Genomic DNA, 27,112 nt, shown 5'->3' with positions numbered 1-27,112 from the left:
AAGGAGATGCTGGTGTAACAAGTGCCTCCAGAAAGACACACAGGTTCCCAGCCTGATGTTAATGCCTCTGCACCCAGCACGCCTGCTCCAGCCCTGCCCCATCTTTCTCCAGAGCACTCAGCACCATCTGACCTACTCTATTTTGTCTGTTTCCCAACAAAAAGGTAAGCTCCACAAAGGCAGGCTTTTCATTTGCTTGGGTCACGGCTATTTCCATAGCAGCCAGAACAGTGCCTGACATACAGCAGTCCCTTGGCGGATTTTGAGGCACGAGTGAAGGGCTGTCTCTGTCTTCCTACAATGGAGGGGCCCCTGTGGCCCTGTTTCCAGAGTGCCCTCACCCCCTGGAGAAGAAATGTTGGTGGCAGCAATGGGTCATGGCATGTTCAGGGCTCAGGGAAGAAAAAGCGAGCAAGGAGGCCCATCAGCTCCCATCAGGCGGGAGGCCCGACTGTGCCAGGAGGGCTGGGCATGCTGGGGCATCGCTAATTAGGGCGACCTTGGCCATGCCTTCATGTTCACCACGGGCCTGAAAAACATACCAGTGTTTCCCGGAAAGAAGATACCCCTCCAATTTCCAGAATGCCCGAGTTAGACAAGAAAATAATCACTGAAATGCTTTTCACCAACGTTAAGAGTTTGCTTTCAGCTGAAGGAAAAGCTGACAATTCACAGCAAGAGACCCGGCCTTCTAGGTCTGCACTCCAAACAAAGAAACAAAAACCATAATTCTGAGTCATTCTGCCTCTGATATGAGATGGGCACATGTTCTGTGCCCAGTTATATAATTAGCACCCCGACTCTTACTTTTGAAAGCAGCTCTGATTATATCAGCCCTGGACTCAAAAACTTCCAGAGGCTCCCACTGCCTGGGGAATAAAGCCCCAGTCCCCTGACCCAGCGCCTAAAGGTCTCCCCATGGATAGTGGGACGGTAAGTCCATTAACTGTCTGCTTAGTCCTGTAGTCAACTGAAGCCTGTCCTCACACTCAAGCCCGCAGCCCAGACAGTCTGCCCTGCCTTCTCTTTACATCCCATTCTGTTTTTCATATGGGTGTCTCTCCCACTTGGATGTGAGCTCCTAAGTTCAGGAACAACATCTGTGTCACCCACACATGCCCGGATGCCTTGTGGATGAAAAATGTCACCTGCCATATCAGTAAACAAAGGATATTTCAACTGTCAAGCTGTCACATTAGAGACATCCCGACAGTGAGCACTGAGGGGACTCAGGATGGAAACAAACAGGATACCTGTCACCAAGCCCTCAGCCACCCTCAACCCTGCACCCCGAAGGGACTCAGGATGGAAAGCACAGGATACTGGCCCCAGGTAGCTAAGCTGTATCAAAGGAATGATTTCAAAGAGCCCAGACTCTTACATCTTGCCATACATAGGAAAGGGCTAAATTCCTTAACTCTGAGATATATGGTTTTCTTTAATTAACAGTAATCTTTTAATGGGGCTTTCCAGTGGTAAAGAATCTGTCTGCTAATGCAAGAGATGCAGGTTTAATCCCTGGGTTAGGAAGAACCCTTGGAGTAGGAAATGGCAACCCATTCCAGTATTCTTGCCTGGGAAATCCCATGGTCAGAAGAGCCTGGTGGGCTACAGTCCATAGGGTTGCAAAGAGTAGGACATGACTGAGCAACTAAGCATGAAGGCAATCTTTGGATGTTCTGACTATCTGGTTTTTGTTGCAAAAACTCCTATATATTCTGGCTCCTCTCATACATCTTCAGAGTAATTCTTTAGCACTGAGAGGCTAGATAAAGGACAGATGGTATGGACCTAACAGAAGCAGAAGATATTAAGAAGAGGTGGCAAGAATACACAGAAGAACTGTACAAAAAAGATCTTCACGACCCAGATAATCACGATGGTGTGATCACTCTCCTAGAGCCAGACATCCTGGAATGTGAAGTCAAGTGGGCCTTAGAAAGCATCATTACAAACAAAGTTAGTGGAGGTGATGGAATTCCAGTGGAGCTATTTCAAATCCTGAAAGATGATGCTGTGAAAGTGCTGCACTCAATATACCAGCAAATTTGGAAAACTCAGCAGTGGCCACAGGACTGGAAAAGGTCACTTTTCATTCTAATCCCAAAGAAAGGCAATGCCAAAGAATGCTCAAATTACCACACAATTGCACTCATCTCACACGCTAGTAAAGTAATGCTCAAAATTCTCCAAGCCAGGCTTCAGCAATATGTGAACCGTGAACTTCCAGATGTTCAAGCTGGATTTAGAAAAGGCAGAGGAACCAGAGACCAAACTACCAACATCCACTGGATCATGGAAAAAGCAAGAGAGTTCCAGAAAAACATCTATTTCTGCTTTATTGACTATGCAAAGCCTTTGACTGTGTGGATCACAATAAACTGTGGAAAATTCTTCAAGAGATGGAAATACCAGGCCACCTGACCTGCCTCTTGAGAAACCTATATGCAGGTCAGGAAGCAACAGTTAGAACTGGATATGGAACAACAGACTGGTTCCAAATAGGAAAAGGAGTACGTCAAGGCTGTATATTGTCAGCCTGCTTATTTAACTTATATGCAGAGTACATCATGAGAAATGCTGGGCTGGAAGAAGCACAGGCTGGAATCAAGATTGTCAGGAGAAATATCAATAACCTCAGATATGCAGATGACACCACCCTTATGGCAGAAAGTGAAGAGGAACTAAAAAGCCTCTTGATGAAAGTGAAAGAGGAGAGTGAAAAAGTTGGCTTAAAGCTCAACATTCAGAAAACGAAGATCATGGCATCTGGTCCCATCAGTTTATGGGAAATAAATGGGGAAACAGTGGAAACAGTGTCAGACTCTATTTTTGGGGGCTCCAAAATCACTGCAGATGGTGATTGCAGCCATGAAATTAAAAGATGCTTACTCCCTAGAAGGAAAGTTACGACCAACCTAGACAGCATATTGAAAAGCAGAGACATTACTTTGCCAACAAAGGTCCATCTAGTCAAGGCTATGGTTTTTCCAGTGGTCATGTATGGATGTGAGAGTTGGACTGTGAAGAAAGCTGAGCGCTGAGGAATTGATGCTTTTGAACTGTGGTGTTGGAGAAGACTCTTGAGAGTCCCTTGGACTGCAAGGAGATCCAACCAGTCCATTCTGAAGGAGATCAGCCCTGGGATTTCTTTGGAAGGAATGATGCTAAAGCTGAAACTCCAGTCCTTTGGCCACCTCATGCAAAGAGTTGACTCATTGGAAAAGACTCTGATGCTGGGAGGGACTGGGGGCAGGAGGAGAAAGGGACTACAGAGGATGAGATGTCTGGATGGCATCACTGACTCGATGGACGTGAGTCTGAGTAAACTCCAGGAGTTGGTGATGGACAGGGAGCCCTGGCGTGCTGCGATTCATGGGGTCACAAAGAGTCGAACACGACTGAGCGACTGAACTGAACTGAACTGAACTGAGAGGCTATATCCCAGGCTTAAGTTCTTAGGATGTCTGCTGAATAAAATATAATTCTCAACTCTTATGCTGTGTATTTTTTTCAGTCAAATCCTTGACACACAGACACTGGGCTTGTGCTTGTTCAATGGGCCTGGCCTCCACTTGCCCTCAGTCCTATCCTTGACAGAGGTGTAGTGGTACAGTAAGCCCCTACATATGAACACATTCTGTTACGACAGTGCGTTTCTAAGTCCAGTTGGTTCATAATTCCAACAAAGTTAGCCTAGGTACCAACTAATACAATCAGCTATGCAGTACTGTACGGTAACAGGTTTATAAGACTCCTCACAGAAGTAATAAATAAACCTCTTTATACCAGGGCTTTCCTGGAGGTTCAGCTGGTAAAGAATCCACCTGCAATACAGGAGACCTGGGTTTGATCCCTGGGTTGAGAAGATCCCCTGGAGAAGGGATAGGCTATACACGCCAGGATTCTTGGGCTTTCCTTGTGGCTCAGCTGGTAAAGAATCAGCCTGCAATGCAGGAGACCTGGGTTCAATCCCTGGCTTGGGAAGATCTCCTGGAGAAGGGAACAGCTACCCACTCCAGTATTTTGTCCTGGAGAATCCCATGGACTGTATAGTCCATGGCCTTGCAAAGAGTCGGACATGACTGACCAAACTTTACTTTCATACAAATAATACAAAAAAACAAACACAGAAAATAAAGAAAACATTTTAAATCTTACAGTACAGTACCTTGAAAAATACAGTAGTATTTTTAATACTTTATTAAAAGTATTAAAGATTTATTAATCTTTAATAAGATTTAAGGAGACTTACTGTATTGCTAAAGATCCAATCTGATGATTTTTCTGCCATTCCCACCCCCTCCCAACATTCACACCATACTCTAAACCTCTCTGCATGCACTGGAGTCACAGAGTCTGCTCCTACTGCCCTCCCGTCCTCCTGACCTCCCCCACTCACCTCCCACACAGGATCAGAGCTTCTCAGGCACCAGGCTCTCCGCCAGCCTTAGTGCATTCCCACACGCACCCAGGATTCAGCACCTACAGGTCCAACTGCTCCTCTTCTAAGAGACTGCTCCTTGGTCATTTCCTCCAAGAAACCCCTCATCTGCTCCAGGACCCAAGTACTTGGGCCTCTCCCCTGGGGCCCCTGCGCATACTCTCATCCTGTTTGTCTATCTGACTCTTCCAGGGATATGAGCTCCTTGAGGACAGGGACCATGGATAATTGTGTCCCTGGGAAGATGTGCAATTACCATTTCCAGAAGGCACAGGCCTCCAGATTGGGATGCCCTGCTCACTAGACTTTGAACGTTACAGCTGCGAGACCCCTTGTGGATACTGCCTAAGTCTGTCCAGCCAGGAGCACACACCTGGCCCCTGGGGACCGAAGACAGAGAGGAGGCGCCAAAACTGCGTTCTCCCCTTTCCTGGCTCAGAATGTCTGTGGGCGTTTCTGAAGCAGAATCAACGGGCTAGCTTCCAGAAGGCTGAAACTACGTAAGGCAGAAGGAAACATCGGTCACCACAGCATCGTTCACTTTTCTGGCAGCCCCATGTTAGCAGAAGGTTCTAGCGCTGGCTCATGAAAACAGGTCACCACTGTGAGAAATTCCTGAAAGACCTTCTAATAAGGCCGTGAGTGCCCCAGATCTGCTCTGGCTGATTCCTGCTTGCCGTGGCGGTCTCTGGGATCAGAGACACCGTCCACCTGTCTCAGGGTCAGAGAAGCTAGAAGGCTGCATGTCATCATCATGCCTGCCCGTGACAGTCTTTCCAGGGTCACAAACCTGACATAGTTTCCCCTCCATGCCTTCCTCTGCACCCGGCTTCACACGGACTCCTGGGAGCTGAACCCCCTCTCAGGTCCCGCCTGCAATTTCCACAGCACTCACATGCATCCCTCTGGTCAGAACCCTCCCTGAGTACTGAGCACTCCTCAGGGCATCTCTGTGGCTGGCTGTCAGTGAGAAACAGGGGAGGTGATGGTGGGGATATTGATGATCTGGGGAAAGAAGGAAGTTTTTAGCCGGTTACTGGGGAGACCACAGGCTTGAGGCTGAAAATTCAGGACAGCTGGGTTGGGGAGGTTTTCACACCCACACTCCAATTCTTGACAACAATGCCTGGTATCAGGAAGGCCTGATCACTCGAGAATGCCTTGTGCAGCCAGCAGACCTGCAAGCTGATTTCTTTTTATTACTTTGGTTGCATTGTGAGGCATGTGGGATCTTAGTTCCCCAACCAGGGATCAAACCCACACCCACTGCATTGGAAGCAGAGAGTCTTAACCAATGCACCACTAGGGAAGTCCCTGCAAGTTGATTTCTGCGAGGTGTAATACCTGCACGACTCTGCAGGGGCGGGCAGTCCTGGTACAAGGCAGGGGTACAAGGCAGCCCGTGCTTACTTTATCAGCTGCCTTGTACCCCAGAGAGGATATCACAACACAGCGACAGTTCCTGGCATTTTTATGGCATTTCACAGCCTTGAGGGCAGGTGTCTAATTTGATCACACAACAATCTTTTGTGCTAAATGGTGCATGTGTCATCACCCTCTGTTTACAAATGAGCATCTGAGGCTCCTGGATCTTAAAAGACTTGCCCAAGGAGCCTCCCCTTCCTCACAAGTGGCAGCAGATCAGGACTCAAACATCCCTGGGGCCCAAAGAGAGTCACCTGCCGATTGATATGGTATGGTGAGTCCTGCTTCCTACATTTCAGCAGATCAGCAGCATTTTAAAACCCGTGTAACTGAGATTCAAGAACTCCAGGGCCTTGACAGTACAAGGGCAGCCCGTGGGCCAGCAGCACCAGCAACTCCTGGAAGCTCATTAACAAAGCAGAACCTCATGTCCACCCAGACCTATGGAATCATCATCGGCCCATCAACAAGATCCCAGAGACTCAGAGTTTGAGCAGCTCAGAGTTTGAGGCAATATGTGATTTCCTCCCTGTGCTTTGGCTGACTTTTCTAGCCTCATGTTGGGGAACTAGCCTCAGTGGGGAGGTCGCGAAGGAAAGAAACTTCTACCTGATTGTTTCCTGAAAACCACTAGAAAAGTTGGCTTATCTGGCCAGCTTCACCTTTTTCCTTCTCTCCCCAGCTTCCTGCTGAACTTTCACCCAGAGATACACATGCTCAATTGACTCTAGATTTTCCATTCATTTCAATAAAAGTACAAACATGGAAGATGCGATTTCAGTTTGCCTTCATTTCTGGGAACCCTAATATCTGTTTAAAGAACTCCCAATGTGATAGGGGATTAAGATGTACAAATTACTGATACCAAAGAGGACCCAATGGGGCTCCTGGCACAAAAGCTTTTCTGTATCCCCTGAGAAATGGAGTATTTCCTGTACAGCAGTAAACAAGGATGGCACAGCCATCAGTGACTCCAGCCCTCCGGGGCACTCGGGAAGGAGAGGAATACCTGCACAATCTGGCAGCCACCAGGCTGCAGCCCCTCCCTGTGGTGAGCACTGAGGAACTCACGGGTGAAGAAACACAGGATAGGGCCCCAGGGTAGCTGAGATGCATATGAAAGGAATGACTTCAGTGAGCCCAGACGCTTGCATCTTTTCCATAGTAGAAAAGTGCTAAATTCCTTAACTTGGGATATCTGGTTTTCTTAAATTCACAAAAATACTTTTGACGTTCAGACTACTTGCCTTAGTTGCAAACTTCTATATAACCTGACACTGCCCACGCCCACCTTGCCGCCTCCATCCCACTCCCCCTACCATCCCCTGCCCCGGTTCCCAGGAGCAGGTCTCTCAGGTTACTTGAGATGCTGTCTCCCAGCCCTGAAGTCCTAAAAATCCTCACTGAATAAAACGTAACTCTCAACTTTTAGATTATCACTATTTTTTAAGTCAACACCCCCAGGTTTGATTCCAGGAAACAGGCTTAATTCAGCCTCCATGACCTTCCCTGAGTTCCAATGAGCAGGTTCAAATAGATGCTAATCAGGGAAGGGAGGGGATTCGGGGATGAGAAAGGAACAGGCAAGAAACAACAGTGTGGCCTTGGGGCAGGGTCCTGGTTCCCCTCCAGGGATGCACAGAAAAGTATGATTGAGCCATTCTGCAGATACCAAAACCCCCAGCAGGTGGGAGAAGGTAACTGCGGGCTGCCCACAAGCATGTAGACCCCAGACCCGTTGGAACAACAGAAGGTTGATGAAGCTGACTCCCACTTTCCTCACCACCAACCCATCAGAAGAATGTCTGTGAGCTGCTCACATCCTCTCTGAACCATTAAGATGAAACTCCTCACCCTGCCCCCCAGGTCAGGACACACAGTTCTGAGGGCATTCGCCTGCTGTGGTCCTCTTTGCCAGGCAAAGCAAGAAAGCTATTTTTTTCTACTTCACCCAAAACTCTGCCTCTGAGATTTAATTTGGTGTTGGGGTATGGAGGCCTGATTTGGCCTCACTATTAGGTATAAAACAAACTACATAGATATACAGTACAATGTGGGGAAACAGCCAATATTTTATAATAACTATAAATGGCGTATAGCCTCTAAAAGCTGTGAATTACTAGATTGCACACCTAAAACTTATATAATACTGTACATCAACTAAATGTCAATAATTTAAAAAAAAGCCAATAAAAAAAGACCTCCCAGTTTGAGATGTGACATAGTCATGAGTTTCTAGGTAGTCTGTGATGCTAACATTTTCCTCTCCCTTTTCTGAGAAAGAATATTCTTTCACTTCTCCAGTGGTATTCCTAGATTAACTGACATGCCCAATCATTGACTGGTAAAATCAGCAGCTCTGTTTAGACACAAGCAGAACACAATTTATAACCAGAAAGATTTTTTTTTAGTGGTGAGCTCAGCTTTAGTACAGAAATTGGTCAAGGTTTTACCTGGCTTCTCTAATCAAGTTATGGTTTTGCCCCCTCCCCTCCACTGTTCTTCAGCTGACGTAATAATCACTATGATTCTCTTCTGATTTTTCCCAGATATTTTTAACAGGCAGAACAGAAGCTGAAATCAAGGTGTGACGTCTTTCTATGTTTAATCTGCTTCAGTGATCTTTCGTTTTTTTTCCCCATAGACCTTTTAACCAACTGAGCCTGGTTCCTTCTGTGTTGTTTACAGCACAATTAATTAATGGTGCTGGGCCTGCACTAAATGGCCAGCGATGCCAGTCTTGTCCCAAGGAGAGCATTATGTTAAAGACACATGCTTAGGGCAGTAGCTGGTGTTGCCTCTCAGGGATGCCCTCTTTGAGTCCACATGTTTGAACAAAGCAGAGAAAAACCATTTCATCTTCCCTCCAGTAATTCTCCATGAAGAAAGGGCACATACACCCACTTTGCGAGAGGCAGTAGCATACTATCCTACTCTGTTTAAAGAAAGGCAAACTCCTAATTACAAACTGAATACACTCAGGGCTACTTTACTATTAATGCATTATTTACTGAATGTTTGCTTTTCTCTGTGACTAAAAGCAGGCCATTATTTCTCTCTTGACTTTGGGACAATCTGGGGCTCTGTTAAAGTTTCTAAACCAATCTGTTTCAGTCTGCTTTTAGCTGCTGTTCAGAAGAGGTACATTAAGTGCCTCTCCAGTGATTTCTGGCTGGGCCATGAAGCCACTGATTTAAGTCAACACTGACAATGCCCCAGGCCTGAGCTCCGGTTCTGGGTTCCAGGCTGTCACATGCCTCTCTCCAGAACTCGCTCCCAGTCCTTTCCACTAAGGGGTGCTGGTCATTGAAAGCTCACCAGTGCTCCTTCCTCTAGAATGAGTGCTCTGACTTACCACTTGGCCTTTTAAAGGAGCCAGTCCAAATTATCTCTGAACACTCAAAACCTTTGGCGCCTGACACCTCCAAGTTGAATTTGACATTGACAAAATGGTAGAATCTCAGAAAAAAATTCTGATCAGCGTGTAACCTTCATTCCTAAAACCTCTTTACTCCCTGGACTCAATGATGTTTTCTGGCTACCTTGCAACTTCTAAAGGCAACTTTTCAACCAGGGCTGAAGTTTGAACCAGATGATAAATGGGACACGGTGACTGTACAGGGGGTTTGGTAGGGTGGAAGTAAGGGGGTGGGGTGGAAAGAAGGCAGTGGTGAAGGAGTGAACAACCCTCAACTTCCAAATTTTTATCCACTTCTGAGGCTGATGAAAGAGAAATTCCCCAGGCCCACCTGGTCACCTTGACCAGTATTCTTTCCCTTTTTTTTTTTTTTTTTTTTCCCTGAGTAGATCTGATTTGGGCCAATAGTAAGGTCCTTGACATAGTCACAGAGGACCTCAGCTTTGGGTGACCATGAGATCTAGGGATGGGCATAGATGATAACCCAGGGCCAACACTAAGCATCTGACTCTGGAGGAGGTTGGGGCACCCTGCTGTACATGGTGGCAGAGGGCTGGCATCTGGGCTTCTGACCTCTTTCAAAGGGAGGTCATTTCAATGAGAAAATACGCATGCATAAATACAGTCAACAAAGTTCAGACCATGCTTTGACTTTGATGGCAACACTGCCAGATATTCAGACACCTGCCTCCAACCACATAATCAAAAGAGGAAATGGCTTGTGCCTAGGGGAAATGAGTAATCAAGTCTTTGCCATGAGCACCCGCGGGGTTGAGAAGGTAAGTTACAGGGAGTAGGCATGTCACCTGGCTCCATGGACCTATCCTCAGCCCAGTCTGAGGAGGATAACAGAGCCATACAGTTTTCCCGTTTCTACCCTTTCTGGGGACTTACCACAGCCCATCTCTGGAAGCTGCTGCCTTCTCCAGCCTACTAGAAAGGAATTCCTGGGGTGAAAGGCTAGAGGCGGAGGAAGGGTGTTCACCACTTCTGAAGGGAATGAATTCTGATCCTGGAACCTCACTAAGACAACGAGAGACACGGTGACTTCCTACTGTGTCTGCTGGCCCATCTCATCACCCACCCAGCAGCATCAGTGTTCCGGAGAGCAGCCCCATGCTGAGCCTGCATCCCAGCGGAGGTGCCTACCTGTATCTCTGCTTCACTGACTGCTTCTCCGCTGACTTGCAGATGTGCCCCGCATAGTACAAGGGGAAGAATAAAAAGTTCCAGTTGGTGGCAAACCACGTCAGGGTGAAGGGAGCATCGAACTTCCTGAAGGTCAGCTTGGCGAGCTGCGTGGCGCCCGCCCAGGAGGCGCACACGCACAGCACCACCGCCACACCCCAGAAGATCTTCTTGAGCTGCGCGCGGGAACATCTCCAGCAGTGGCGGCTCGGTCTCCCACCGGCCTCGGTCCCCGCCGGCGCCTGGGCCTCCGCCGGGCCCGGGGAGTCCCGGGGGCGCTCCTCCCCTGGCGGCAGAGAAGGGAGAAGTTAACTGGGGCCTCCACACCTTCACGCGGCCTCCACAGCTTCACGTGGCCAGGCTGAAGGGGGTGGGGGTGGGAGGGATGCCAAGAGGGTAACCGACTCCCCCACTGCTATTGTTATTGCCACCCTGGGGAGGAGAGTTGGGGGGGATGGGGGGAATGGGGGCCTGGGGACAGCTTCCTGAAACAAAACTTGAAGACATCATCTCTGGTTTTCTTATCCTCTAGAATTGTTGTTGATTGCCAAGTCGTGTCCTACTCTTCCTCTAGAATCCTCTAGAAACTTGAACCTGAAAAGATGGGGCTGGCAGCATCAGCACCACCCCCAGCTTGTTGGCAATGCGAAATCTCAGGAATCCTGGCATCAGAATCTGTATTTCAGCAGGTGATCTCTGTGCACACCTGGAGAAGCGCAAACATTTCTCCAGAACGCAGAGTGGCTGAAATATTTTTCCAAATATTTCACTAATATTTCAGCTCACAGGGACTGATGTGCGACTCTGGCACTAGGCAGTGCTAGGGGCTGGGGATTCCCTCCTGAGAAGGTCATAGGCCTCGACCTCTAGAAGCTCCTGTTATGGTGACAGAAGCTCCTCCTTGCCTGGCACTTAAGGGCATGGATGCCGAGAGTCTCATCTTCTTTTGCATGTAGAGCAAAAACAGACCGTCCTGGAACTTCCCTGGTGATCCAGTGGCTAAGACTCTGCCCTTCCAATGTAGGGGGTGTGGCTTTGATCCCTGGTGAGGAACTAAGATCCCACATGACTGTGGGGTGTGGCAAAAAAAAAAAAAGAAATTTATATCTGTCACTCATTGGAAAAGACCCTGATGCTAGGGAAGACTGAGGGCAAGAGGAGAAGGGGACGGCAGAGGATGAGATGGTTGGATGGCATCACTGACTCAATGGACATGAGTTTGAGCAAACTCTGGGAGATGGTGAAGGACAGGGAAGCCTGGCGTGCTACAGTCCATGGGGTCGCAAAGAGATACCACAGGAGGGACTGAACAACAACACTCTTACTCCTCTATTTGCTCTTACGGACTCCTAGCTGATGGCCGTCAGTCCCACTGTGAAGTGTTACTTAAAAACCACAGCCTCTGGCAGCTGGTGCTCTGAAAGCTCTCTGACGATCTGCTGGAGGACCGTGTGACTTCTGGAAGCCAGGCTGCAGCTCAGAGCGTGGCTGTGCAGCAGTACTGTTCCCACAGACCCTGAGAAAGTGGAAAAGGCATTCTCTCCCACTGTTTGGTTTCCATTCATGATTGTGTGCAGGTCAGTCAGCTGGAAATTTAAACAGAACTGTTACTTGTGTAAGGTGTGACCATGGATGGGGGCGAATTTCCAAGAGATGGCCTACTTGCCTTTTATATGACCAGCCAGGCACTCAGCCGAAAGAGGGCAGACCCCACAGTGGTCCAGGAGATGGGTACAGAGTATATTGGGGTCAAATGATACTCTATGGAAGTTGTTTAAACTTAATTGCAATTTCAATAGCTCTAATACTATGAAACCAAGTTTTGTATATTACACTGTCTGAAATATAATAATTCTTTTAAAAATATTTATTTACTTATTTGGCCATGCCAGATCCTAGTTGTGGCACTCAAGATCTTGGTAACTTTAAGCACAGCATGTGAGATCTCTAGTTGCAGCAGCAAGGATCGAACCCAGGTCCCTGAATTGGGAGTGTGATGTCTTAGCCACTGGACCAAGGGAAAGTCCCAGAAATATAATAATTCTATGAGGCAAAATCCTGATTCAAGGTAGCCTATTATATGTTGTTATTATTTAGTTGCTAAGTCACGTCTGACTCTTTGCGACCCCCATGGACTGTAGCCTGCCAGGCTCCTCTGTCCATGGGATTTCCCAGGCAAGAATACTGGAGTGGGCTGCCACTTCCTTCTCCAGGGGATCTTCCTGACCCAGGGATAGAACCCTAGTCTCCTTTATTGGCAGGCAGATTCCTTACCACTGAGTCACCTGGGAAACTCCAGCCTATTATATAGGTGTTAGCTAATCCTAGCATTAATTGCCAAGTCTGGCTGTATCTCTCTTTTGTGTTTTTTGGCCACACCATACAGCCTGTGGGATCTTAATTTCCTGGCCAGGGATTGAATCCAGGCCCTCAGCAGTGAAAGCACAGAGTCCCAGTCACTGGATTGCCACGAAAGTCCTCGGTTATATCGCTTTTAGCCAAGGGTAATCCAAAGACTTTGTAGCTGCAAGGAGAGATAATTTCCTTTACTGACCCCAAATTCTTGACACCATCTAGTAAACATATTGTGCTTCTGTACCTGCTTTATTAATATTTATTCTCCCTCCTCCTCTTCCTTTTCATGTGTGTATACATCTGAGTCAGAAAGAACTTGGAAAACCACATGCTGACCACCTCTGAGCTTCCAACAAGTTGTGTGTTTCTGGCATGGGCTGCAGAGAGGGGAGAAGCACAAGGGGCAGAAGCAAGGAAGATCCCTCTCCTTCTGCCTAATACCCTTCCACCAGGACATCGTGTCTTTGTTCCCAGTGAATCCCCACAACTTCCATTTTCAGATAGAAACACACATGTTTCAGTGTATACACTAACTCCCTGACATTTGGGGTGAGCCTCTGCAACCCGTCACTGCTGAGTGTTCAAGCAGTGTTAGGGCTGGGAGATTCCTTGACCACCAGCATCAACTATCAGAAACTCATACCAAGAAGACAGTTATGGAGATGAAAAGAAAAAAGTCCACATAAAAAGGAAATGCAGTTTCACAGTATTAACTGGCCATTTAAGAATAGAACCTAGAGGAGGCTGAAAAAAAATTCAGGCTCCTAACATGTTTTCTCATCCAGTTTTGCATTATGGCCAATTAAGTTTGAAAACTTAAAGAATGAAGTGATGGCTGATGCTACGCGGTGTTACAATGAAGGAAAGATCACCAAATCATGTAACATTGTACTGTTAGGACTTCCCTGGTGGTCCAGTGGTTAAGATTCTGCCTTCCAGTGGAGAAGATGCAGGTTCAATCCCCGGATGGGAAAGATTCCACAGGCCGCAAGGGAAAAAACAAAACAAGACAGCCAAACAAACAAAACAAATTGAGCTCATAAAAAATGTAAAATTAAATATCTCTTTTAAAAAACTGTACTATTTAAATGTCTTTATATATTTGGATTAAAGAAATTATATCCAACTTTTTACCCTCTCTGGCTCATTTGACCAGGGCATATTGATAATACACAAGCAAAATAAAGACATTCTACACTCTATTATTAAAAAATAAGATAGAACTATGTTTCCCTAAGTATAATGCAATTAACAGGTACGGTATTATCAGAAAGAAGGATCCCATGATCAGAAGTTTGGGAAACAGATTCTTTTGCTACAGGACTAATAGATGTAGTGGATTTCCAAAAGGCAGCTGGAGAACGTGTGCTTCCCATATTATTTCAACATAATACCTGTGGTAGGACTGGGGTCCCCTAGAACACACTTTTGGAAACACTGGAATAGACCATAAAGAATTAGAGGTATTCAAAGCCATTGCAAAATTTCCATTTCATGGCCTGGAGTCTCATATAGTGATAAATCACTTACCAATTTCATTACCTCACTCATTCCTAATACTTCTTTTAAACCAGACCTACCTCATGTAAACTAAAAATATTCTTTACAGAATCATTACAAAAGTATTTCATAGCATAAATAAAAACAATGCACTGCATATTCGAATCTTAGTACCTAGAGATATCACTGGACATTTTGCTGCATTTTCCCCAGCAAAATTTGTATCTTTGCACATCACACACACATTCACACCCAGCAAAACTGGGATTATACTGTATTTTTGGCCAGAAGTCATCTAACCGGATGCATAAGAGCACGTATTTCTAAATCTCAAAAGGCTGCATATACTACAACACATCCTAGGAGCATTTCAATCTGCTAGGAAGTTACCATGAAGCATCCGCCCTGTGCCAAGAACTTTGGTGGTCAATAAATAAATATAAAACATGATTGCATCCTGCTCTTCAGGAACTTACAGTCTATCTGGGAGTGACAAAACAGATCTATGAAAGAATTACAGAACAATTACAAATGGAGAAATTTTGACTGTAAGGCAAACTCTGAAGAGGACGACACTAGTGTGGCTGTGATCCCAGAAAGATCAGAGGAGGCAGAAGCTTGGCTTGGGTCTTGCAGGATAGAAAGGATGAAGAACAAGAGAAGCAAAGATCAGGATCAGGACCTGGTCCATCCCAAGAGTGGTGAGGAAGATGGTGAGCTCTGAAATCCCCCACTGCCTTGCGCCACTGCAATGCCCAATCTTGCCCTGGCAGAAGAAGTTGCCAGGCTAGCAGAAGAGTCTTTTGCAAATTCAGATTTTGGAATTTACTTTTTCTAGGAAGTAAACATACATTATACATGCCCCAGTGTCCATAACAAACAGATAAAATTAAAGAATAAAGATAGAATGACACAATGAATTTGGTTAGCAGACGTGTTTATTCTCCCGTATTTGAAAGGCAGCAAACACATCCCATCCCATGCTACCGTTCTTAAGGTTATTTTCAGCAGCTGTCCAACTGATGCTAGATTTCAGAAAGGAAGAATGACACCGAGGGGGCCAATTTCCCCTTTCAAAATCCTCTTGTATACTCCTGTGCAAGAAATTCTGGTGTATTTTCTCTCCCCTCCTAAATTACAAGTGACTCCTCTGTACCAGTGACTTCTCGGTCACAGCAACACAAGTAACCAAGTGTTTCTGGTCACTCCTTATTACCCCTGAAAGAGGCACTGCAGAGTGTCTCAAAGTCATCAGGGCTGAATGAGCCTCATGCTGCATCCTGTCTCAGCTCCTGTGACCACGATGACACAACTAAAATGCTCTTTAGGTCACCCTTACTCGCCAACACCCCCTTCCCACTAACAAGCCCTCTATTTATGATCTTGAATTGGCCATCCTAACCTTGCATTTGAGCCAAGGGTTCTGGGCTCAGTGCAAAGGAGATGATGTACTTTGACCCCATGGTTGTACTGACAGATGTGGTCATTGTGGCATCGTGCATCTCCCTTTGGCTGTGTTGTCTCTACACGTCCTGTTCACACCACTTGATTCACTTGAAGCAGCTGAGGGACAGGTGGGCGTTTCCCAATTACTGTCACTGGAGCTGCTTCCACTGAGCATTTTGGAGAAAGTCATGTGTGTGTGTAGGAAGAGTGTTCTCTTACACACAACGCATACTCCACGGCATGCTAAGATATAACCATACCTGTGTGTAAACTTCCATCCTGAGCTGTGTTCATCCATGCTAAGTTGCTTCAGTTGTGTCTGACTCTTTGTGATGCTACGAACTGTAGCCTTTCAGGCTCCTCTGTCCATGGGATTCTCTAGGTAAGAATCCTGGAGCGGGTTGCCATGCCCTCCTCCAGGGGTCTCCCCAACCCAGGGGTCGAACCCATGTCTCTTCAGTCTCCTGCATTGATAGGTAGGTTCTTTACCACTAACATCACCTGGGAAAGCCAATAATTATTACAATATTATATATTATAATCAATTAACAGAGTGGGTTGCCAGTCCCTTCTCCCGGGCATCTTCTCGACCCAGGGATTGAACCCAGGTCTCCTGCACTGCAGGTGGACTCTTTACTGTTTGAGCCAGTGTTCAGTGTCATGCAATTTGCTGGAACCAGACATTAGTCCTACCTGCAAAATCACATCTGATACTTCTCTCTTACAAGGGATCTAGAAAAATTTGTACTCTTCAGTCAAGCAGTAACTAGAGGCTGTGTCCCTACCTAGCAGGAGGAAACTCTTGGAGGTCTGGTTTAGTGGCTAACTCATTCTGGGACCCAGGCAAGTCCTCTGTCCCATGAGGTGTCCATTGTTTTTTTGCTGAGAAAATTATGAATTGAGGGCCTTTTAGGTTTAGTTAGTGAAAGTCATTTCTCCAACAAGAAAGCAAGAATAATTGGAAAATCACTCACTTCAAATTCAAATTCCCACAAATTGGCTCTTCCAAGCCTCTGAGAGAACACAAATGGTGACTTCTCTAGTGGTCCAGTGGTTAAGACCCCACCTTCCAATGCAGGGGATGTGGGTTCAATCCCTGGTCAGGGAACTAAGATCCCACTGGCCTTCTGCTTGACAACTACTGAGCCCGCGGGCTCTAGAGGTCGTGTTCTACAACTAGAGAAATGTCCACGTGCTGTAACAAAGACCAGGCACAGCCAAAAAAGAGAAAGACAGAACACAAATATTTCTTTTTTGAGGTCCCCTAGAAAAAGCAGCGGAGAAGGCAATGGCACCCCACTCCAGTACTGGGAAATCCCATGGATGGAGGAGCCTGGTAGGCTGCAGTCCATGGGGTCGCTAAGAGTTGGACACGACTGAGTGACTTCACTTTCACTTTTCACTTTCATGCATTGGAGAAGGAAATGGCAACCCACTCCAGTGTTCTTGCCTGGAGAATCCCAGGGACCGCGGAGCCTGGTGGGCTGCCGTCTATGGGGTCGCACAGAGTCGGACACAACTGAAGTGACTTAGCAGCAGCAGCAGCAGCAGAAAAAGCAGACCCTTGTTGACTCTTTCTCTGAAGAAGTAGGCAGGAAGTTCTGCACTTACAAAGTGCAAGAGTCACTGTCTTAAGGAGAAGGGACTCAGAGCTGGACTCAAGGATAATCCACGGGCTGGCCTGGTCCCAGGCTCCTGGAAGTGGAGGGGTTATCATCCTGAAGAGAACAGGAGAAGAGACTGCCCCATGACACCTCCATCAGTAAGACCTACACGGTTAATTTTTCAAAGTTTTTTTTTGAGGGCTAATCTTCCTAACTGCAAAATTCACTTGTTTCAGAAGTGCAATTCACAATTCTTAGTAAATCTACAGAATCGTGAATCTATCACCCCATCCAGTCTTAGAACACTTCCATGATCTCAAAATGGGTCCTCATGAGTGCTCTGAAGTCCCTCCCCAGCCCCCTGCCCCCATCCCAGGCAACCACAAATCTTCTATCACTACAGATTTGCCTACTCTGGTTTTTTCATAGAAATTTGTCGACTTTTTCATCTGAGTTTTTACTCAGCATAATGTATTTGAGGTTCTTCCATGGCACTCACGGCATGCGTCAGGAGTTCATTCTTTTTATAACTGGATAGTAGGGCAAATGGCTAGTCTAAATTTTGCTTATCCAGTTATCAGTTGATGGACAAGGGTACAGTTTCTCGTTCTTTGGCTACTGTGAATAACGCTGCTATGAACACTCATATATACACTAAGTCCCCTACACATGAACCCGCAAGTTGTAAACTTTCAAAGATGTGAACGTGCATTCCATCAGTGCCAGGAGTGAGAGACATTGCAGCTTGCCCTCTGTCTCCTATTGCTGATGATCTTTCAGCTCTACCATCTCCCATCTCCACTCCCTCCTCCAGGCAGTACCTCTTCTTGCCTGTTCACTTGATGCCAGACCCTGTGTGCCAGCTGTCATACTGTACTACTGTGCTTTTCAGGGTACTGCACTGGAAAGTTAAAATGTTTTATTTTTTGTTTGTTTTTATGTATTGTGTGAAAAGTATTATAAGCCTATTACAGTACAGTACAACATAGCAGATTGTGTTAGTTGGGTACCTGGGCTTACTTTGTTAGACTTAGGCAGAAATCAGACTTAAGAATGCACTCTCAGAACAGAACTTGTTTGTATGTTGGGGACTTACTTTAAGTCTTTGTACAGATATGTTTTTGTTTCTCTTAGATGGACTAAAGTTTTAGCCAATTTATTGAAATGTACTGTGAGGCATTGGAGAAGGCAATGGCACTCCACTCCAGTACTCTTGCCTGGAAAGTCCCATGGATGGAGGAGCCTGGTAAGCTGCAGTCCACGGGGTTGCTAGGAGTCGGACACGACTGAGCGACTTCACTTTCACTTTTCACTTTCATGCATTGGAGAAGGAAATGGCAACCCACTCCAGTGTTCTTGCCTGGAGAATCGCACAGAGTCAGACACGACTGAAGCGACTTAGCTGCTGCTAGCTAGCTGTGAGGCATAAGGCAGACACACACTCTTTCCTAGGGGAGCTTGTCCATCCAAGTGTTGGGGTTTACGGTATCCACGTTGTAGATGGGTCAATGTCTCCAAATTGACCCACATAAGACACAATTGATGGCTGCTCTGGGAACAGAGCCCCCACCCTTTTCTTTTTCTGGATTGCCCAGGGAAGAGGGCTTGATGAGCGATTTCCCCATTTGCTGATCACTGACGCATATATCCTTTCAGGGCCTGGTCATCCAATAAAACAGCTTTTATAAAATCAGGAGCTTGGAAGAAAGCTTTTGTTTATGGCCACTTGCAAGTGTAATCCATCTCCCCAGAATGCAGTTTCGGTTTTGTTTACCTCATCTGCTCATTAAATACTTGCTCAGTGAATTTACGTGTGACTGTTTCATTTAAGACATGGTTTCGCGGGAAGGGAAGAAAAGGCTGCCATATGTGTAAGGCCACCCCGGGCCCTGGGTGTCCCCAAAGCAATCTTGATGTCACATATCCTGATGGATGATGCCCACCTGCACTTGTCAAACTTCTGTTTGTATTCCTGGCCTTTGGGTCAGAAAATATTCCCATTATTCATGCATGATGAAGGCTCAGTCACACTTGTGTCTGGCAATGGGCCCCGGGAAAGATGGACTCCACAGATAATTAAAGCTGACCCTGAGTAAGTGAGAAGAAGAGGGCACGGGGAAGCAAAGGGCAAGTGACGAGTTTTGTTGTTTTTTTTTTTAATTTTTTTTAGACTGCATGGTCCTGCCATTGCACTGCTTGTAGGATCTTAGTTCCCCAACCAGGGAATTGAACCAAGGCCCTTGGCAGTGAAAACATGAAGTCCTAACCACTGGACCCCCAGGGAATTCCCCAAGTGACAGTTAAACATACAGTGTATATGCTCTCTGCCAGGAGATTACACAGCTTTTTTCAAAACTTGCCTTAATGTTGGCAAAATATGACTGTTCTTCTTTTGTGGGACAGCTGAGGGTCTCACAGTTAGTCTCTCAAGGTCACAGAGTAGTGAGGGGCTGAATGCAGTTCCAAGCATCCATCTGACCCCAAAGCATCCAGAGGAATGTACAGCATCCTTATTCTTCCCTTTGGAAGTGGTTGGTGCTGACCACCCTGGTCACATCTGCCGATCACTAAAGAGGGGCTTTAAGTTTTCAAAAGGACAGACTCTCTTTTTACATTTGGAGCATCCTGAGTGTGTATGGAACTCTGGGTTGGGGTTCACCAACATGAAATGAAGACTTTTGTGAGCTGAATGGCTATGTCCTCCTTCAATTTATACATTAAGACTGTAACCTCCAACGGCTGCATTTGCAGTTGAAGCCTCTAAGGTCATAGGGTGGGGCCCTGATCTGATAGGGTTGGTGGCCTTATGGGAAGAGAGACAGCAGGGAGCTCTTCCTATGGACATAGAGAGGAGCTGCATGAGGACACAGCAAAGAAGTGGCTGTCTATAAGCCAGGAAGAGCACCTCCACCAGAAGCCAACTTTGCATACAACTTGATCTTGGTGATTGCAGCCATGAAATTAAAAGACGCTTACTCCTTGGAAGGAAAGTTATCACCAACCTAGACAGCATAAAAGCAGAGACATTATTTTGTCAACAAAGGTCCATCTAGTCAAGGCTATGGTTTTTTCAGTGGTCATGTATGGATGTGAGAGTTGGACTATAAAGAAAGCTGAGTGCCGAAGAATTGATGCTTTTGAACTGTGGTGTTGGAGAAGACTCTTGAGAGTCCCTTGGACTGCAAGGAGATCCAACCAGTCCATCCTAAAGGAGATCAGTCCTGGGTGTTCATTGGAAGGACTGATGTTGAAGATGAAACTCCAATATTTTGGCCACCTGGTGCGAAGAGGTGACTCATTAGAAAAGACCCTGTTGCTGGGAAATACTGAGGGCAGGAGGAGAAGGGGACGATGGAGGATGAGATGGTTGGATGGTATGACCGACTCAATGGACATGGGTTTGGGTAGACTCCAGGAGTTGGTGATAGACAGGGAGGCCTGGTGTGCTGTGGTCCATGGGGTTGCAAAGAGTCGGACACGACTGAGCGACTGAACTAAAACTGAAACTGATCTTGGACTTCCAGCCTGCAGAACAGTGAGAAAATAGTCTATTAAGTCATCCAGGCGGTGGTACTTTGTCATGGCAGCCTGAGCAGACTGGCCTGAGGGTGTTACAGCGGGGAGTGCACTGTGTTTGTGAAGGTGTGAGGCACAGACCGAGAGCTGTCACTGTGCAGGAAGTGGTGACAAGCTGTGGATGAGTATTTATTGTGATAACCTCTTAGAAGAAATGCCGCCATATCGTAACCAAGAGAAGACTGAAGAGGCATGTGATATGGCATGCTAGACAGCATCCTAGAACAGAAAAAGATGGTGGGTAAGAACCAAAGACGGAGAAGGCAATGGCACCCCACTCCAGTACTCTTGCCTGGAAAATCCCATAGATGGAGGAGCCTGGAAGGCTGCAGTCCATGGGGTCGCTGAGGGTCGGACACGACTGAGCGGCTTCACTTTCACTTTTCACTTTCATGCATTGGAGAAGGAAATGGCAACCCACTCCAGTGTTCTTGCCTGGAGAATCCCTGGGACGGGGAAGCCTGGTGGGCTGCCGTCTATGGGGTCACACAGAGTCGGACACGACTGAAGTGACTTAGCAATTAGCAAAGAACCAAAGAAATATGAATAAATATGAATTTTTGTTAATAATAATGCATCAATGTTGGCTCATTAATTGTGATAAATGTACCATACTAATAGAAGATGTTAACAATAGAAGAAATTGGATGTGAAGTATTTAAGAACTCTGTACTATCTCTGCAACTTTTCTGTAAATCTAAACTATTCTAAAATAGGGCATCTCTGGTGGCTCAGTGGTAAAAAATCCATCTGCAATGCAGGAGACATGTGTCTGATCCCTGGGTTGGGAAGGTCTCCTGGAGAAGGAAATGGCAACCCACTCCAGTGTTCTTGCCTGAAAAATCCCTGGAGAGAGGAGCTGGGCAGGCTATAGTCCATAGGGTCGCAAAAGAGTCAGACATGACTTAGCAACTAAACAACAACAACTCTAAAATACAAGATTTATTTAAAAAAATAAAAGAAAAAAATAACTGCCATGAATGACTACATTAGAAATACCAGGTACTTCCCTGAATTGCTTAAGCATTTGCTGTAATTTGGAGAAGGCAATAGTACCCCACTCCAGTACTTTTGCCTGGAAAATCCCATGGGCGGAGGAGCCTGGTAGGCTGAAGTCCATGGGGTCGCTAAGGGTTGGACACGACTGAGCAACTTCACTTTCACGCATTGGAGAAGGAAATGGCAGCCCACTCCAGTGTTCTTGCCTGGAGAATCCCAGGGACGGGGGAGCCTGGTGGGCTGCTGTCTAAGGGGTTGCAGAGTCGGACACAACTGAAGCGACTTAGTTGCTGTAATTCCTGGAGATTAACATGCAGAGATAGATGACAACACGGCAGTTGCAAAGTTGTTTTTAAAAAACAAAATTATTTCCCTGGTGTGGATACAGAACTGGGAGGTGAAGGAAGGCTGCTTTTTAAAAGGGGGTGGAGCCGCTTGGCAGAAGGAACTTCACTGGAAGTTCTACCTGGCTGCAGCGCTAGTCTGAATCAGCCCCAAATCTGGCCTGCTCCCCAGCCATCATCACCACCTCCGAGAACAGACACTAGTACTGGCCTTTCCGCCCCACTCCTCACATTCTTAGAGGTCCCCAAGTAACTCCCAATATCCAAACCACACTGCCTCTTGCAGTGGGTTTAAAACAATTCTGGAATGTTCACAGCTCAAAGCAAACATGACTTCTGAGAAGGTGAGTGGATATGGGTAAGCTTGAGATAATGCCCTTAGCGCCTTGGGGGAGGGAAGAGGCCACCTTGGGAGGGGAGCAAGGGCCTGTTTGGATCTGTGGTCTGAAGACACCTGGGCTGGAAGGGATCAGTTTTAATCCCCGCACCTGCCAGTCGTGGCCTGTTAGCCTCCAGGGTTCCACCGCCTGCCCAGGCACATCATACCTCTGTTCACAGCAGGCACTCACCCCAGAAAGATCGGGGGATATTCCTGCACTGCTGGGACCTGCACACAAACACCAACTTATGTACACACTCCTCTTCTCTCAAGTCTGTGTGGTGGGAGTCAGGCTGTTGTGCCTCACAGGGAGACGGGGGTTATAGGAAGGCAGACTGTGTGCAGCACAGCCCCCCAGGAAAGAAGGGGTACATGGAGTCTCCCCCTCCGAAGGGGAGCAGGGAAACAGGGTGATATTTTAACTGGTGGCCTAGGCGGTTACACAACTCATCTTGATGCACAAAGCACTGTCTTCTAGAACATCTGGTTCTCAGCAGAGTCATAAAACATCCATCTCTAAGGCAGGACTGAGGGTGCTTGTTCAAGGACCCAAGTGTGGTCAGCTTAAGGTATCAAAAGTCTTCCCTGGCTTCGCTCCACCCTCTGCCTGGGCTGAGGGTGATGGGCTGAGCGCATCCCAGGCAGAGAGGCTTTGATGTGGAAACATCCAGGCCAGCTCCAGGCAAAGTTGGAAATTTGCACACTCCTCTTTGGGGTCTTTCTAGACCTCTTTCTGTACCCCCATCATGGGGGGTTATTGTCTGGAGTCCATTGCTTTCCTGCTGCTGAAGATTCATAGAATCTAAGTACTCATTTAACTTTTCTTCCTCTTCCTGCCCAGATGCCAAATCCCACCCCTGAAACACACACACACACACGCACACATGTACACACATATACAAGCATGCACAAACACACAAGAACACACACATACATACAAGCACACATATACACACACATGCACGCACACACACAAGGGGCTTCCCAGATGGTGCAGTTGTAAAGAATCCACACGCCAGTTCAGGAGGCACAAGTGACTCGGGTTCGATCCCTGGGTCAGAAAGATCCCCTGGAGGAGGAAATGACAACCCACACCAGTGTTTTTGCCTGGAGAATCCCATGACAGAGGAGCCTGGCGGGCTAGAGTCCATGAGGTCACAAAACAGTCAGACAGGACTGAGCGTGCCTGCACTACTTCCTCTATGAAGACACATGCACACACACACACACACACACACACACAGGTCAAATTTCTGACTTGCCCTGGGTCTTGTTCCCTCAGTCTCTATCAGCTCTCTGATAGTAAAGAGATTTCATTAGATAAACCAGTCCCTGCTAATGAGTAAGCTACTTACTAGACTCATAGACTCTTTCTGCTGAAACAGCCATGGAAGCTCTACTTTAATCCCCTTTCTTTTCAGAAAAGAGAAGCCCAGCTTCCAGGAGGTGAGAATTAGTTAGTAGGGAAGCAGGACATGAAATGCCAGCATCCTGTGCCCACAGGGCATTCTTCCTCCACACTCCCCTTTAGTGACACGGTGTCTTAACCAGTGAGAATGGATCACTTGCCAAAAAGGCTTTTAAGAGTTATATCTCTCCTGGGCTCTCCCACACAGCTCCTCCGAACCCTTTCTCACCTCTGTGAGCCTTCATCTCCATCCATCATTTCTGGCAGATGGTGCCACTTCGTACATTACAGAGAAGACCCAAGTCATCAGCTCACATCCTCGGCTTCCCTCCCCAGCAGCCGACATTTCTGAGGTCTTTGATCTCATCTCTTCCTTACCAGGCTAACCATCCCTTCTCTGGCCTGGTCTGTCCTCCCAAGCCCCTCTGCCTCCGGTCTCTGCTGCCTCAATCACACTCTCCTGGGGCAACTCCAGACCTGCCCCGGCACTAGACTCCTTCCTCCAATTTACAGAAACATCAGCTCTCCCTAGGGCTTCCCAGGTAACTCAGTGATAACAAATCTGCTTGCCAACCAGGAGATGCAGGTTCGATCCCTGGCCTGGGAAGATGCCCTGCAGAAAGGAATGGCTACCCACTCCAGTATTCTTGCCTCGAGAATTTCATGGACAATGGAGCCTGACAGGTTATTGTCAGTCCATGGCATTGCAAAGAGTCGGACACAAGTGAATGACTAACACTTTGACCAGATCTCCCCAAATCTCTCCCCTTCCCCTTAAAGAGAACCTAACTCCCCTCACCTCTCTTACTGACCAATACCTTTACTGGCCTCTGCTTTTCTTCTCCTTTGCCAAACATTCACCCTTGCAATCTGGTCTGTGGAGCAGCAAAATTGTTTCTATAAAACTATGTCGTGGGGTCCAGAGGTTAGGACCCTGTTCTCACTGTCAAGGGCGAGGGTTTTAGTTCCATAAACTGAACAGTGAGGTCAAAACACAAAGCAAAACCTGCTTCCTTTGGCCCTGTCTGATACTGCAGCACAATTTCTCATTCTTGGTTTTCTTCCTGGGATTTCCATGACGCCCTTTGATCTGGGTTCTGCCTCTTCCATCTTCCCAATGTCTGTGGCCAGCAGGCTTCTGGGCCAGCCCGTTCATCCCCACAGTGCCATCTCCAACCTGATTTGTCACTCGGCCTTCACCACCTCTTTCTCCCGGGTTCTTGCCTCCTACACGCAAACACCTGCACTCAAAGGCACTGCCAAGGCCCCACTCTCATCTTGTCTAAATGTGACGCGTCCCCTGTCTCCCCAGCTGTGACTGCCAATGACATCTTAATCTTCATTTATTTTTATTTAACTTTTTTAGGGGGAGCCATGTCACTCAACTTGCAGGATCGTAGTTCCCTGACCAGGGATCGAACCTGTGCCTCTGAAGTGGAAATGCAGGGTCCTAACCACTGGACTGCCGGGGAATTTAAAGCATCTTCATCTTTAGAGTCCTCTTGGATGACTCCCTTTCTGCCCTCCAACTTCAACTCTGTCTGTGATATACTTGACTGTTTTTGATTCTACTCTAATTCCTTTATAAATATTTATTGTGATTGGTGAAATCACCTTCATGGTTCATTCTGAACATCAGAGCCATGTATCCCAGACTCAGACAGTGTCTCCCTTCTCTTCTTCCACACCTCCCGCTTCCTACTAGTTTCAGTCTACTCTCCCAGGCCCAGAATTCGAGAGGCCCTCCAAGTTTGCCTGTGGCCAGCCTTGACCTTGGACCTTCTTCCCCTGACTTCTTCAAATAATGTAAGCTCTGTCCCCACCAGACTCCCACAGGTCTCTGCCAAATGCTACCCTCTCCTAACTCTGCATCTTGGTCTGCAGGGCTACCCTGCCTGGAAGCCCATGTTCTTACCTTTCCCCTAAGACACCAGGGTTTCATTAGTGGCTCATATGGTAAAGAATCTGCCTGCAATGCAGGAGACCTGGGTTTGATCCCTGGGTTGGGAAGATCCCCTGTAGGAGGGAATGGCAACCCACTCTAGTATTATTAGGCTTCCCTGGTGGCTTGGACAGTAAAGAATCTGCCTGTAATGCAGGAGACCTGGGTTCAGACCCTGGGTTGGGAAGATTCCCTGGAGGAGGGGCATGGCAACCCACTCCAGTATTCTTGCCTGGAGAATCCCATGGACAGAGGAGCCTGGCAGGCTACAGTCAATGGGGGTCGCAAAGAGTTGGACCTAACTGAGCAACCAAGCATAGCACACGATGACACCAGAGGGCAGAGGCGTGGCCTCTACCGTGATGCTGCGATCATGCTCCCAGAAGACCAGTTTGAAAGGAAACACAATCATCACCTGGAGTTCAGTGATGAGAAGGGTGCTGAGACCACATCAGGCTCAGCAGGAAATAGTGTCCTGTTAGATTATGTCATTTTGACAACGCAAGGGTAAGAGTGACAGGAGTGGCTATCCGTGTCCCAGCCGCAAGTGAGCTCCAGGGATTTCCCTGGCAGTCCAGTGGTTAAGGCTCTGGGCTTCCAATGTAGAGGGCCCAGGCTCCATCCCCAGTGGAGGAACCAAGATCCCACATGCAGTGGGCCCGACCAAAAAAAAAATTACCTTCCAACATGCAATATTTCTTTGCGACATTTCTCACTTGTTTGGGTCAAGAATTATAACTGGCTCCTCTTAGCATCCCCAGTAATATCTGGTTCCTTCTCTTGCACATATTAGGTAACACACTGGATCAATACCGGAGTGATTTTTGTCCTTGAGGTTTTAGGCCTAGAGCGATGCAACCTAGGAGACATTTTGGGCATGGGAATCCTTTGGCAGTACACTTCTCAAGACAAGAGGTTTCTAAGGTTGACCCTCAGGGCTGCACGTCCCCGAATAACAGTCTTATTCCTTTAATAAAAACAAAGGAAGTGGCTTCCCTGGTGGCTCAGTGATAAAAAATCAGCTTGCCAATGCGGGAGACACGGGTTCGATCCCTGATCTGGGAAGATCACACACGCCATGGAG

At 47.1% G+C, this 27,112-nt stretch overlaps 1 protein-coding gene across 2 annotated transcripts in view; it reads right to left on the bottom strand.

Annotated features, from left to right (window-relative positions):
• Window positions 1-27,112, bottom strand: part of SLC35F3 (solute carrier family 35 member F3) — a 426,467-nt gene that overhangs the window by 115,055 nt on the left and 284,300 nt on the right. For both annotated transcript variants that reach the window (XM_027530750.1, XM_027530751.1), the window contains one exon: window positions 10,437-10,761. In XM_027530750.1, coding sequence (XP_027386551.1) covers window positions 10,437-10,761 — 325 coding nt within the window. The remainder of the gene's footprint in view (window positions 1-10,436; window positions 10,762-27,112) is intronic.

This window comes from Bos indicus x Bos taurus, chromosome 28 (genome assembly GCF_003369695.1).
Source record: "Bos indicus x Bos taurus breed Angus x Brahman F1 hybrid chromosome 28, Bos_hybrid_MaternalHap_v2.0, whole genome shotgun sequence".
NCBI classification, from domain to species: domain Eukaryota; kingdom Metazoa; phylum Chordata; class Mammalia; order Artiodactyla; family Bovidae; genus Bos; species Bos indicus x Bos taurus.
The sequence above is the reverse complement of the archived record's forward strand: the minus strand, read 5'-3'. Positions and strand labels throughout refer to the sequence as shown.